The sequence below is a fragment of the Typopeltis vanoorti genome, chromosome 3 (genome assembly GCF_054136105.1).
Source record: "Typopeltis vanoorti isolate ZY-2024b chromosome 3, IOZ_Tvanoo_1.0, whole genome shotgun sequence".
Lineage (NCBI taxonomy): Eukaryota > Metazoa > Arthropoda > Arachnida > Uropygi > Thelyphonidae > Typopeltis > Typopeltis vanoorti.
The window spans coordinates 130371078-130385662 of record NC_143551.1 but is presented as its reverse complement, the minus strand read 5'-3'; the positions used below and the strand labels follow the sequence as shown (position 1 = coordinate 130385662).

The 14585-nt window shown below is 35.9% G+C and overlaps 1 protein-coding gene across 9 annotated transcripts in view; it reads left to right on the top strand.

Moving 5' to 3' along the window:
- Window positions 1-14585, top strand: part of LOC150108568 (peptidyl-glycine alpha-amidating monooxygenase B-like) — a 521418-nt gene that overhangs the window by 156694 nt on the left and 350139 nt on the right. For all 9 annotated transcript variants that reach the window (XM_090390860.1, XM_090390858.1, XM_090390856.1 and 6 more), the window contains one exon: window positions 6964-7012. In XM_090390860.1, coding sequence (XP_090246986.1) covers window positions 6964-7012 — 49 coding nt within the window. The remainder of the gene's footprint in view (window positions 1-6963; window positions 7013-14585) is intronic.

Below are 14585 nucleotides of genomic sequence, written 5' to 3'. Positions count from 1 at the left end.
ATACTTGTACCTACATTAGTTACTGCAATTTTTTATATAAAAAAAAGTTATCAAGAGTTATTTGAGCAGTTTTAGTTTTTTTTTTTTTTTCTTATAAGCATATATTCTTCGATAACAAGCAAAATGACACTCTAGACCTCAGCAAACAAGTATTCTTTGATTAACATCTGGATCCATATCCATTACTTACTGCTTAGGCGATTCTGAACTGCGAAATATTCCATCCAGTTCTTTGATTGTTATTACCTTTGGAACCTCATCTTCACATTCCATCTGTTCATTGTCTTCATATGCGTGTTGTTGTTAAATTTCAAGAAGATCATTGTCACTGAAATCTTTTGAATTTGAATCCAGTAATTCTTTAATATCTTCTGCATCGACACCATCAAATTCAAGATCTTCATCAATTGCAACGATTTCTTCAACCATGTTGTTCACAGGATTTTGAAAATCACCCAATTTATTAGCGCATTCTGGCAAAAGGTTTTTCCAAACAGCTGTCATGCAGCTAGAAGACACTTGCTCCCACGAGTCATGAATGTTTTCAATTGCATGTTTAATGTCAAAATTTTTACAAAATTCTTGGAGTGTAATCGCATTTTCTCCCATTATTGTTGTTTATACCTTTGAGAATGCCTTTTTAAGAAAATAGGCTTTGAAAGTTGCAATGATGTCGTATTTGGTGGAAAAAATAAAATATTCACATTTTCACACCGATCATTAAGAGAATTTGGATGACCAGGTGTATTATCTAAATAATTTTTTTAAATACAACAGAACAATTGGAGCTTGTAATGCACCCACTCTTAATGAGAAAGAATGACATCATTATGCTCATAACTTTCTTTCTCTTGGCCAAGAGACACTCCTCGAGGATTGCATGTTTTTGCATGGCAAATTTAAAGGCGCGTTAATTAAAACTCTTGCTGCATATATAAAGGAATTGTTGCAATTAATTTCGGTGCATTAATCAAATCCCACATTAAGCAAAATCGCGTTAAGCAAGGGATACCTGTATATTTTCTGAGAGTGTGATAAATGTGTAGATGGCAAATATATTTAATGTACCGTTTGATGAGGTGTGTGTGTGTGTGAGACTATCTGTGGGATTTCCCATGATAAATCTTAGTTTGTGGATGTCTGATGATGATGATAATAAATCTGAAACACTTGGTATGGAAATTGCTCTGTAATTTTTACATTGTCTTATATCCATTTTTATAGATGGATACTATGAAAGCTTATCTTCAACTAGAATTTGACCTTCTGACCATGCCTTCGGAATTATGCAGTGTAACCACTGTAATTTTTTAAAATTTTTATTTTCATGTTTCAGCATTTCTTGTCAATTATCATTGACTCCAGCTTCTTTTCTGTATTTCAGGCTTCTGATGACTCTTTCCCCCCTTTACCTCATGTATTACTATATATTTCTAATTGCACTCTTGATATGTTCTGTCTCTTTAGGTTTCAATTTAAAGAACACATAGCTAATTCTAAGATAAAACTGATTCTGTACTAAGTGGTTTTTTTGTCAATAAATAGTTTCATTAAATGCTTTTGTTATAAAGTAGTTTTTCAGTTTTTCTTTGATTTCCACTTTCTTCACTTTCTTTGTGCTCCTCCCCACTTAGGTATTTTGTGTCCCTCAAAGGGGATGCACCCCATAGGTTGAGAATCACTACCATAGCCTGCCCTTCTGATGAGAAAAAAAAAATTGTCATAAATACATTGATAAAACTGCATCAGTGGTTACTAGCTTCCTATAGTCCTGTTACTTTAATGTTCTGTTTGTTGTCTAAAGCCACTGGATTACTATCAAATTAAATTTCTGTTCTTCCTGGTATCCAATATATGGGTTATTCCTCCTTGAGAAATTGTTGTCGTTCTTCTTTATCTGGATGCTATGTGGGTTGTAGATGAGCTATCAAAATCCTTGGGACTTTTAAGCCATCATTTTTTTTTAGATGGTTGATGGATAAGAACTTCACTATGTTTGTACCAGGTTGTGGTCTGCTACAGACTGGGTGCCTTTCCATTCAATCCTGCAGTACATTTGAACCATGGTCAGAAAAGCTCTCTTTTCTGTAATGAAAGAACTTGGTGTTGTTTGTGTCTGCTTTTTGTTTGTGGATTGTATGTCCTGTTTCTCCTCTGTAGGATAGGTCATAGGTGCAACCAGATGTGATATATACCTTGGTAGACAAGGTGTTTTCTAGAGGTAAGAGGATCTTTAGACGAGATGAGTATACTTTTTTTTATATTCAGTGGGGATTTAAAAGTTGCTGTAATGTATTTTTGCAATGTTGTCTGTTCTTTCAGATATTCCCCATATAATAGGGATGGCTATGGCTTTATTATAATCTTTTTTTATTTATTATTTTTGTGTCATATTTTTATAAAGAATTCACAAAAATATAAAAAATAAAAGAAAATTTGAATAAAAATGAATTAAAATAATAAGCGAAACGTTTTTTAATAACCATTTTGATTATTATTTCTAATTCATTTTTCAGAGCCTGCTCATCAGAACAAATTATTAGGGCTCTGTTTTTGAAGGTGCTAACAATGCCTAATTTTCATACAGTCGTGGTATGAGACTGTGTGTTTATGTATGTATTGACCTGTATGTGTTTACAGTACAGTGAAGGATAGACAGCATGAGGGGAGACATGTAACAAGTGAATCTGAAAAGAAAGTGTGTTATTTTCAATTTCAGTTGTGAATTAAATGTATCTGTGTTGTTTGTTTAGGTGGCTGAGGAAATTGTTTAAAGTTCAATGGGCATGGGGCCAAATTGCAAATATGTCATCAACATATCTTAGCTAGACCCAAAGTCTGGATTAAACTGAATTTAGTTTAATCCTTTATCCAAGTGTGAGCAAACAAAGTTTGCACCTGAAAATATCTTCAGGACTAAGGTAAGGTAGTACAACACCGGGAAACTCGCAGCAAAGGTGAATCAAGCTCTCAACTCCTTGTCTCAGTATCTCCCATAATGCACAGCACATCTCCTTGCAGACATGTATACTGCTATGCATTAAGGGGGGGGGCACTATCCATACCGGTTTTGACCTTTATTGAGGTCTTGTCAGTTGGAGCCAGGCCCAGAGTGGAGATACTAAGGCAAAGCAATAGGAAAGGACATTCTTACCTATAGGAGTTGCCAAAAAGTCTGCCACCTTATTATTAAATTTCCCTGGATTTAGAGAAAGATGTTGAAAGTTTATTTTTCACTTGGTTAGACTATAATAAATTTAGTTTAATCCTTTATCCAAGTGTGAGCAAACAAAGTTTGCACCTGAAAATATCTTCAGGACTAAGGTAAGGTAGTACAACACCGGGCAACTCGCAGCAAAGGTGAATCAAGCTCTCAACTCCTTGTCTCAGTATCTCCCATAATGCACAGCACATCTGATTGCAGACATGTATACTGCTATGCATTAAGGGGGGGGGCACTATCCATACCGGTTTTGACCTTTATTGAGGTCTCGTCAGTGGGAGCTTGTTGAAAGTTTATTTTTCACCTGGTTAGACTATAATAAATTTAGTTTAATCCTTTATCCAAGTGTGAGCAAACAAAGTTTACGCCTGAAAATATCTTCAGGACTAAGGTAAGGTAGTACAACACCGGGCAACTCACAGCAAAGGTCAATCAAGCTCTCAATTCCTTGTCTCAGTATTTCCCATAATGCACAGCACATCTCCTTGCAGACATGTATACTATGCATTAAGGGGGGGCACTACCCATACCGGTTTTGATCTTTATCGAGGTCTCGGTTCTGAAGATATTTCATGCACAAACTTTGTTTGCTCACACTTGGATAAAGGATGAAACTAAATTTATTATAATTCCTTGAGCGTTACTGCTACTGCTTTCTTGGCTAAATGATAATTAGGCCTGTTGATTCCTTCAGCTGTTGCAATAGTATCATATACACACACACACACACACACAATAGTGGTACAAAAAGTTAATTTTTTAGAAGAAACGTGATATCCTTTGTCAGGGGAGGCTCGTGCATAGGCACTGTGGATCTTGTAGCACTTAGGAGGGGAAGGACGCTAGCAGCACTGTGTTTACCACAGTGCTGCTAGCTATGCACGCAAGCATATGCACGTCATAGAGAGACGTGAGCTATTAGCGTAATGTGGCACTGTCCGTCACGCAGTTCCACTGTTGCTTATATGCAGTTTGCACCAGTAGTAGAGTGTTCTTAGTGCTTATCATGTTTACTCCGTCTCTTTAAATATTTTGACATTACAATTAAATCCTTTAATTATTTTTAGTACCGTGTTTGCTGGCGTATAAGACGCACTTTTTTTCTTTGAAAATAGGTCTGAAAAACAAGGCGCATCTTATATGCCGATACTCAGTTTTTTATTATTTTCATTTCTGGAAATTTTCTCTGTTCCGAGTTACGCAAAGTTATGCTTCCTTGCGGTGTGTGAGAGCATTCCAGTTATGTAGAGCAGTGTTTCTCAAACATCAGACATCTGCATTTCTATAATTGGTGCGGTATTAACAAACGATTGTGCTACTAAATGACAAAGACAAGCCGACAGTTGAGTTGAAATGCTAATTCTCTTCAACCGAATTCCTTATATAATATCTGAAACACATTCACTATATATTTCTTCGTTTTAACACGTTCACTCAAACAAAACCATATGTTGCACCGCACCGGCAACATATGCTTTTGCTTGAGTCTTACAGCATTTTCTGTGGGAGGGGGACATGCGATTCATTAGTTAGTGTCGTTTTTATCCCAGTTGTCTCTAATTGCACTGTTTGTTGAGAAACTTATTGCACAGCCTGCAGATGTCTCTGTACCTTATTCAATGATACAATAGGAACATTTTACGATCTCGAACTTCACGGATACATTCAATTTTATTCTATACGTTAATGATGCATAACCAAAAATTGCCACGGACCTCCTGAAGACCTTTCACGTACCCCCGGGGGTTACGCGTATTACACTTTGAGAAACACTGATGTAGAGTTCAGTGGATGCATATGCGCTGTCATCGATGATCACAGCTGTGTCCTGTTCATTTAAACTTTCCAGTTGTTGTCGCAGTAGTGAACGGTGATAAATTTCTGCCATTAAATTTTCTCTAAATTTCTTGGCAAAATATGGCTGAAAAACGTCGGCATTGTTACAATATTGCATACAAGCTATGTGTGTTTGCGTATACTAAAGGACATGGAAACAGGGCTGCAGAGAGGCATTTCGGACCACCCCCAACTGAGAAAATGATAAGAACTTAGCAGAATCAGGAAGAGGATTTGAAAAAAACAACTCACAGTAAAAATAACCTGCGAAGTGGAACTGCATAATGGCCAGAACTTGACAGAACTGAATACTTGGATTTTAGACCACCGAAAAGCGGGACTTTCAGTGTCTACAAAAATGATTATTCATCAAGCGAAAGTGATAGCCACTAACAGAGAGATCACCAACTTTGCTGGATCGGCATCATGATGTTCAAGATTCATGAAGAGAAACCTGCTCTGTATGCGGACTAAAACAAAAATATCACAAAAGATGCCAGCTGAATATGAAGAAAAAATGATTGAATTTCAACGATTCGTCATTAACGCAAGGAAACGAGAAAATTTTGAACTTGTGCAAATAGGAAACATGGACAAGGTTCTGCTGACTTTTGATGTGCCCTCAAACAAAACTGTAGATTCCAAGAGCACTAAAAGTGTTACTATTAAAACCTCGGGGCACGAAAAAACTCACTATACGGTTGTTTTATCCTGCTGTGGTGATGGGACAAAATTGCTGCCACTTTTGATTTTTAAAAGGAAGACGCTACCCAAAGAAAAATTGCTTAAAGGAGTGTTTGTACATGTTCATGCAAAAGGCTGGATGGATGGAGGAGGAATGAAGTTATGGATAGATAAAATTTGGTCTAGGCGCCCAAGTGGACTGTTGAAGAAGCCTGTCATGCTAGTTTGGGATCAGTTTCGTTCTCACAAAACTGATGAAATTACAAATAAACTCGAGGAATTGAAAACTCAGTTAGCTCTAATTCCAGGAGGTCTAACTAGTTAGTTAGTTTCAACCTTTAGATGTCTGTATTAATAAACCATTTAAGGGATTTATGAAAGAGAAATGGAACAGCTGGATGCAATCTTCAGATTTTGAGGTTACGCTATCAGGAAGAAGGAAGAGGCCTAGCATTTCGCAAGTTTGTGGATGGGTCAAAGCTTCATGGGATGCTGTAAAAACTGAGACAGTGGTTAAATCATTTAAGAAGTGTGGAATTAGTAATGCACCGGATGGTACAGAGGACAATTTGTTGTGTGAGGACTCAGATCTGATTTAGAAGAGGTTTCGAGTGTCTCTTCATTTAGCTCTGGAGATGAATTTCTGGGTTTTGACGATTAAAAGGTGGGTACTCTTTCCTAGGTTAGATTAGGTATTTGTTGAAAGTAGACCTACATATTACTTTATATTTGAAATACTTTAAATTCATTATGATATTCAGTGATAAAATTTTTTTCCTAAAAAATGTGTACGAAAAAGGGGGTGCGTCTTATACAGCGGTTTGTCTTATACGCCGGCAAATACAGTAATTTTGAATTATACTAAAGTGTATAATTTTATCGATAATAAACAATATTTTTTCATGAAACAAAACAAGAAGAATATATTTTATTTTTAAGTAATTTTGAATTATACCAAACTGTATAATTTTATCGATAATAAACAATATTTTTTCAAGTTTAATTTTTTTAAAAAATTTTTACCATAATTTTGATATTTTTATCCAAACACGTATACACTGTACTTACAGTGTGTATGCATCTTTCTAAAGTTGCAGCATCCCCACAATTTCAAGCCTCGTGCTGCCACTGCCCTTTGTCTTAAGAAAATAATCTCCTTAACAGTTTAGCAAACTGTTATGTATGTCACTGCACTATAGTGTAATTTTTTTTTTTTTCAGAAGAAGAAGTAGACAGCAGCGGACTTTCTGTTTATTTTACCACTACTCCGTAAGTTTTGATATGATTTATAATGTTAATATTGTAATTATGATAACAGGATGTGCAATAATTCCTTATGTGATTATCAGCAGTTTACATTTTTTATTTGCTAACGTAGGAAATAATCATTATTACTCTCTTTTATAGGGAAGAAAAAAATCTGTAAAATATTTACTTTATAAGATCTGTTTTCATATCGAAGTATGTACACTGTGTTAGGATAGTGCTGTATCTCAGAGAAAAAAAATACTTAGATTTGTATTGAGCACAGATTTTTAAACTCCAACTCTAAATTTCTTGCCTGAACTGGTGAGCTGAAGGAAGCATGTTCCAAACACACATCACTCATATTATGCCATTATAGTCCACAATGATCTGGTCTGCATCTTATAGTCTAATTTATTTCAAGGATGAATATCTGAATGAAATTACTGTCTCCTCTGAAATAGTCATATCATTACAGGATCAGTTCAACATGTAATATTATAATCTTTCTATTACATTTTCTGGTAATTTAAGCTTAGTTCAACTTATTCTTTCTCTTACTTTGATATTCTTGGTATGGTGGGAGGACAAGTAGATTCTGTGGATGAAGGATTAGCAAGGATTTTAATACAGGACCACTTTTATTAGCATGCTTTTAACAGTCTGAGGAATGAAATTATGAGGGTGGTCTGAAAGGTTCTTGGCCTTGACCATAGATGGCAACACTATCGGGAAGATTTTTTTTTTTTTCTAAGTTGCTACATCAGTCGTAAGTATCCATGTGAAATTGCAAGTCATTCTATCAAGTAGTTTGTTTTTTACTGCTGTCTGAAGCAAAAGTGTTGTCTGTATCCCTTGAAATGGATAAAATTGAGTATTGTGCAGTTATAAAATTCTTTGTAAAAGAAGGTTTAATACCAAAAAAATTCATTTGAAGTTCATAAAAGTTTAGACACTCTTCTCCTTCATTTTTGACAATTAAGAAATGGGCTGCTGAGTTTAAACATGGCTGTACCAGCCTTGAAGATGATCCACGTGAAGGACGTCTAAAAAGTGTAACAACACCAGATCTCATTGATCAGGTGCACGATATGGTATTGGATGACCGGAAATCAATGTGCATGAAATTGCTGAGACTATAGGCATTTCAAAAGAATGTGTAGGATATATTTTGTATGAAGAATTGCAAATGAAAAAGCTTTGGCAAGATGGGTGCTGTGCTTGCTCACAGCAGATCAAAAACACACTTGCATGAAAATCTCTGAACAGCTCTTGGAGGTTTTAACAAGAAAACTGATTTTGTATGTTGATTTATTACTATGGATGAGATTGGATTCACCATTATACACCAGAATCCAAACAACAGTCAAAACGATGGATAGGAGCCTGTTTTTCAGTGCCAAAGAAGACAAAGTCGGTTCCATCAGCAGAAAAGGTCATGGCATCAGCGTTTTGGGATGCTAAAGGCATTTTGTTTATTAATTATCTTGAAAAGGGTAAAACAATAACCAGGGAATATTATTCCAATCTTCTAACCAGACTAGATAAAAAAATTTGTATGAGAAGACCCGATTTGCAGAAGAAACAAATCATCTTTCATGAGGACAATGCACCTGCTTACAAAGGTGTTTTGGCAATGGGAAAATTAAGGAATCTGTGCTATGAATTGTTGGAACATCCACCCTATTCCCCAGATTTGGCTACCTGTGACTTCTGTCTCTTCCCAAAACTCAACTCTTCCTCGCTGGTCACCTTTCTTTGAATCAAGAGGTGATTGCAGCTATAGAGAGGTATTTTGCAGAAATTACTGAGAATCATTACAGGGATGGGATAATGGCTCTGTAGCATCGGTGGAATAAATGTATTAGTCTCAAGGAAGATTATGTTGAAAAATAAAAATAATTTTGAAATTATAAATTCGTTTTTTCATTGTTAGGCTGAGAACTTTTCAGACCACCCTCATACACTTCATAAAGATCTGGATGTAGTTGCTGTTGAAAAAAATTTCAATGTCTTTTTTGAAAATATGTGTACCTTTTCCTAGGGAAAAAATACATCTAAACTGCACATCATGAATCAGATGAGGTGGCCAAAATGTACTGAGATATGAAGAGAAATCATATGTGTTTTTAAATATTAGAAAAAAATTATATTATTTCAAATGAAATTTAAAATGTTATATCAAAACATTTTGAATTACATGAAAGGAAGAAAAAAAAAACGAAATTTTCTAGCAAAAATTTTAAAACAACAGTTTTCTCATAATACTGGACCTGCTTCTATCGTTTTTAGTAATATTATTACTATAATTATTGTTATTAAGAGTGACCCCTGCAGAATGAAGGACTCATCTAGGGAGTGCACATATTACCCACACCACCTGTTACACCGTTTCTTGAATTCATTCACACTACCTGTGTTTGCCTCCTCCAGAGGCAATCCTTTCCTATCACACATCACTCTATGAGAGAAAATTCTAGCTCTCACTCCTTTCTTCACTGCATTCATTTTCAACTTCCATAGATGTATTCTCATTCCCTTCCCACCTTCTATAAAATTTCATCCACTGGTATCCATTATGACTCCTTCAGAAGTTAGTAAGTCTCAATCATAACTCCTCTTTCTTCTGTTTGTTGGTGTTGTAGTCCACAAATTCTCAGTCTGTCTTCATAATCTGGAAAAAGCATACAACAAGGTGCACGGTGAAAAGCTTTTTAAAATGCTACAATTATACAGTGCATTACATAGTCTATATTTTAGTTGTAAGTCAGCAGTTAGAATTGAAGGAAATACAGGACGACAGTTTGATGTAAAAGTAATAAGACAAGGATGCATATTATCTCCACTCTTATTCATCATTTATATGAATCACATTATGAAAGAAAGTGGCATTGAACCTGATATTAGAATCAGCGATATTAAACTTAGCTGTTTGCTTTCTGATCATGTATGCCTGAACACATCTGGTGTTTAGGAGTCCCTAACTAAGTTGAATAACAACTGTAACAAATTTGGCATGAAAATCAGCAGTATAAAGACCACTCTGTAAAAATAGGCAGGAACATGGAAAATTTCATTGGGAGTGGTCAGTTTATTTAGAGCTTGTGTAAAATAGGAGATAAATATCACCTATTTTGCACAAGCTCTAAATAACTGACCACTCGTGATGTAGCCTCAAACCTACATTGATAGGAAGTTCAACATACAATTTGAAAATAATCTCATAAATAGGAGGCTACATCACTGCATACTACATTGCTCTGTCTTAGTTGAGCATACGCTGTATTTTCTCCATTTGCACCTGTATGAAATGACATCACAACAACTGGGTTGTGATGTCATTCTGGGCATGACAAACAGCGAAAATGAGTTTTTCAGTAATGCAGACTGAATAGGTTTATTTGTGGTGCAATGAAGTTTCTTTTCCACTTGATGATTATTTCATTGCAATATAAAAAAAATAATAAAAGTCTGCAGGAATTTTAATTCCTATAATGTAGGAAGGTATGTACATCTTGCAGATTCTTCGTGTTGCTGTTTCCACCCATAACATAGTCATAAGTGTAATCTCTAGTGAAACTACAAGCATAACTGCTTGTAGTTTCGCTTGTATTCTTCTTATAATATTGTTTCCACAAATATTATCAACATAACAATATTTTTACATCTTTTATTTCATTTTCACTAACAATAAAAAGTAAACAAAATCATGATTTAAGTTTAAGGGAGATGGTAAATCCCGTATTATTCTATATAATACGGTATGAAACTCGGATCGAAATCCTAGAAAAAACTATCGGCGAGGCCAAGTGTAAGTAATCACTTGGGTAGTACATCTCCCTTAAACTTAACTTATGTCGCCGATAAAATAGCCTTTTGACTTGTTATCCTAGTAATAACAATATATATAAGTACACCAGTTTAGCAATTCGTTAGTAGAGGTATATATAAGTTCAGTTCACTTAAAACCTTGATATTCCAGTTCTACCTACTCACTGATGAGCTTCAAAAAGGGTTGAAACCGGTCTGGGTAGTGACCTCTTCTCATAATGTAAAACAGTAATACATCTCCTAGGAGCTGTGTTTTACATTATGAGAGAATATTAAGGATCGTGACGGAGCTTGCTCCATCTTTGCTCCGAGTTGCCCTGGTGTTATACTACCCAAGTGATTACTTACACTTGGGCTTGCCGATAGTTTTTTCAGCATGAAACTCTAGGATTTCGATCCGAGTTTCCCAGCTGTAGAATAATACAGGATTTACCATCTCCCTTAAACTTAACTTATGTCGCCGGTAAAATAGCCTTTTGGCTTGTTATCGTAGTAAACAAAATCATGTTAAGATATTTAAATATCTTAGCAGAAGGAAAGAGCAGGTATCAAAATTAGTATTAGTTATGGCAAATGACTTAGATGGAGAGAAAATAAATGGAGATAGGGATTTGAGGAAGTTGTGTTTCTGGGAAATAGTATTATTGGTTTCCCAGTAATACTATTTCCCAATAGTATTATCGGGAAAGTGATTAGTGTGTTACCCAGATATGATAATAACGAGTTTAGAATGAGAGCAGAAATAATGAATGGTAAGATGACTGAGTTGCATGAGGCAAAGGGTGTTCAGTTTGTGATTCTGTGAAGTGAAGTGAATTTGAAGCAAATGGGAATGGTTTGATGGAGTACATTTGAATGGGTTAAGTATTGGATATGTAAAGAAAATATTGTTTACTGAGAAAGCACAGAATCAAGATTAAGTTGGCATAACTATGATCAGAGAGTTTGTGAAGCAGGTTAGCACAGTGAAGCGGGCTGTGGAAAGACAGGAGGAAAGATGAATACAAGGTTGAAAATATGATTATGGTAGGACAAAACGATGGAGTGCATGAAGGTAGTGATGAGGCAGATACAAATGGTGGTCAGGTTCAGGGAAAGAGGATTGAACAGACCTAAGAGAGAGATGTAGTATATCAGCTAATAGTAAAAGCGTAATGGTGGGATGACCTCAAAGAGAGAGAGATTATTTTTATATACTTATGTAAGAAGTATTAGAAATGAGAGAGAGCTGAGTTTGTTGCATTGAATGAGTTAGTATGCCCAACAATAATTGGCGTGAGTAAACTTTGTTGTCCAAGGATGATGTACTGTCAGGAATAGAAATGGAAGGATATGCAATTTTCCAGAAGGATAGGAACTGCTAATAAGAACACTGTTAATAATAGCAGAGAAATTGTCCCCTCAAAGTATGAACTTTGAAAATTGTAATATATGTGACGATTTTGAATCTGTATAGTGTGAAGTCGAAATTACAGGAGAATATATTTAATAGGATGATGCTGTAGGCCAAGGAATCTGGAGAGTACTGATTGTGAAATGTTTATGTAAATTGTGGGCTTTCAAACAGGGTTATCCTATGAGAAGGGACTGAAAAGTTCTAATAAACACTTGGAACAAAAGTGATATTAAAGTAACTGATATAACCCACAAGAAAGAACATATCTTAAAATCCTTTAACCACCATGTTTCATCAAATAGTAATAATTTGTTCTTTTTCTTTTAGAATATATAAGAAGACACGTGCACCTCAATTCCTTAATGGCCATTATCATCACAACTTTCCAATCATCCTTCAAACTCTCTACCTTGTTTTGATTTACTATCACCATACCGATTTTGCATCATTGGCAACAACTGAATAATTCCCTTCATTTTTTTTCCCCTGTATCATTTGTGTACAAATTAAATAGTAGTGGTTCAAGCACAGAGCCTTTGTGGCACACTGTTAGTCACCTGCTTTCTCTTGCATTCAGCTCATCCATATATAATTTTTTGGTATCTGTTCATCAGCCACCTATGTATCTATATAATCATTTTCATATCCATCCCCATTTGTTCTAATTTGTACTAGGGAGGTCAGGGTTGACAGGGGGAAACTGTGTGAAAAGTGTAGGTGATGGTTTCAGGAGTAGTTGTGTGAGTGTGAAAGAAAGTATTAAGACAATCAAGGATGTGTGTGTGTGTGTGGGGGGGGACATGTAGCTAATGGGAGGCGTGTAATATCGGTGATGATAGATAGAAATGGACAAGGAAGAGTGTAAAGGAGTCATGTCTGAGAAGTGCAGTTAGTGGGACTTGTTATAGAAATGGAAATGAGCTAGTGTGTATGTTTACAATATTAGAAGTATTTGAAACGAGGGGAATGAAATTGTAGAGTTGATAGTTCATTTGCCCAAAATTGCTGGTATAAGTGAGACATGGTTGAACGAGGATGATGACATTCTGACAGGAATAGAGATGGAGGGATTATGTAGTCTTTCACGAAGACAGACAAAGCAAAAGTGGAAGAGGAGGAGTGTTATTGATGATGGCAGAGGGGTTGTGCCCATTTAGGATGGAGATGCTAGGAGCAAGAATTGGTATGGTGTTGGAGGTGGAAAGGAAGAAATATTTAGTAGGTTGTTGCTATAGACCTGGTAATGTGGAAGGCAGTGAGAAGGACATGTTTAGGCAAATTCATCTGGCTAATAAGAAAAGGGTGATCATTTTGAATGATTTCAGTTATGGTAATATAGACTGGAAAGAAGAGTTGGCCTCAGGAATCAAAGAGAATGAATTTCTTGAGTTTTTAACATATAACTACCATTAGCAGTACTTAACAGAGGCCACACATGGACCGAGGGTCTTGGATTTGATTATCTTATCAGAGATTTTTGTTGTAAATGAAGTGTCAACATCTTCCTTCAGTTGTGGCTGGAAGCCACATCAGGACTTTTGTGAGAAAGGGTTATATGTGGATGATTATGACAAACTCAGGAGGCAGCTTGCAGTAATATCATGGAATGAGGAATTTGATGGGAAGAAAATCAGTGCTGCTTGGTATCCACTCAAGAAGTATCTAGCAGAGGTAATGACTGAGTGTATGCAAAAGGTCAGGAGATTAAATAAGGTAAGTGTAAAATGGATGACTGAAGAGGTGAAGCTTGCAATCTGGAAGAAAAAGGCATTGTGGAGGCGGCACAAGATGACTGGAAATATCAGTTACATGAGGAGTACAAAGAGAAAGCAAAGAAGGTGACTCACTTAGTAAGGGTAGAAAAACAGCAATAGGAGCAGCAGCAGCTACTAAATGACACTAAAAGAAATCCTAGGGAATTTTTTGATATGTGGCCAGTAGAAGGAAGATTAATTATAGGAGGATGATATAGTAGAGGTGTTTAATGAGCAGTTCATTAAAGTATTCCTTCCTTGTGATTGTAACATACATAATGCAGAACTTGAAAGCAGTGGGAATGGAGGAGGAACCACTGATGGTGAGTTAGCAGGAGGTATATGAGGAATTGAGTGAACTTGATGTCAACAAGGCCATGGGACTTAATGGTATATCACCCTATGTCTTGAGAAAATGTTCCAGGGAGACTTTAACGTACATTTTTAACATAAGTCTTAGATTAGCCCAAATTCCAAATCAGTGACATGATGGCAAAATTGTTCTGCTTCATAAAGGAGGTGATAAGATTAAGACTTCGAATTATAGACCAATCTATTTGTCTGGAGTTATGGTCAAGGTGTTGGAGAAGCTAGTGAGGACAAGGATTCAGAACTG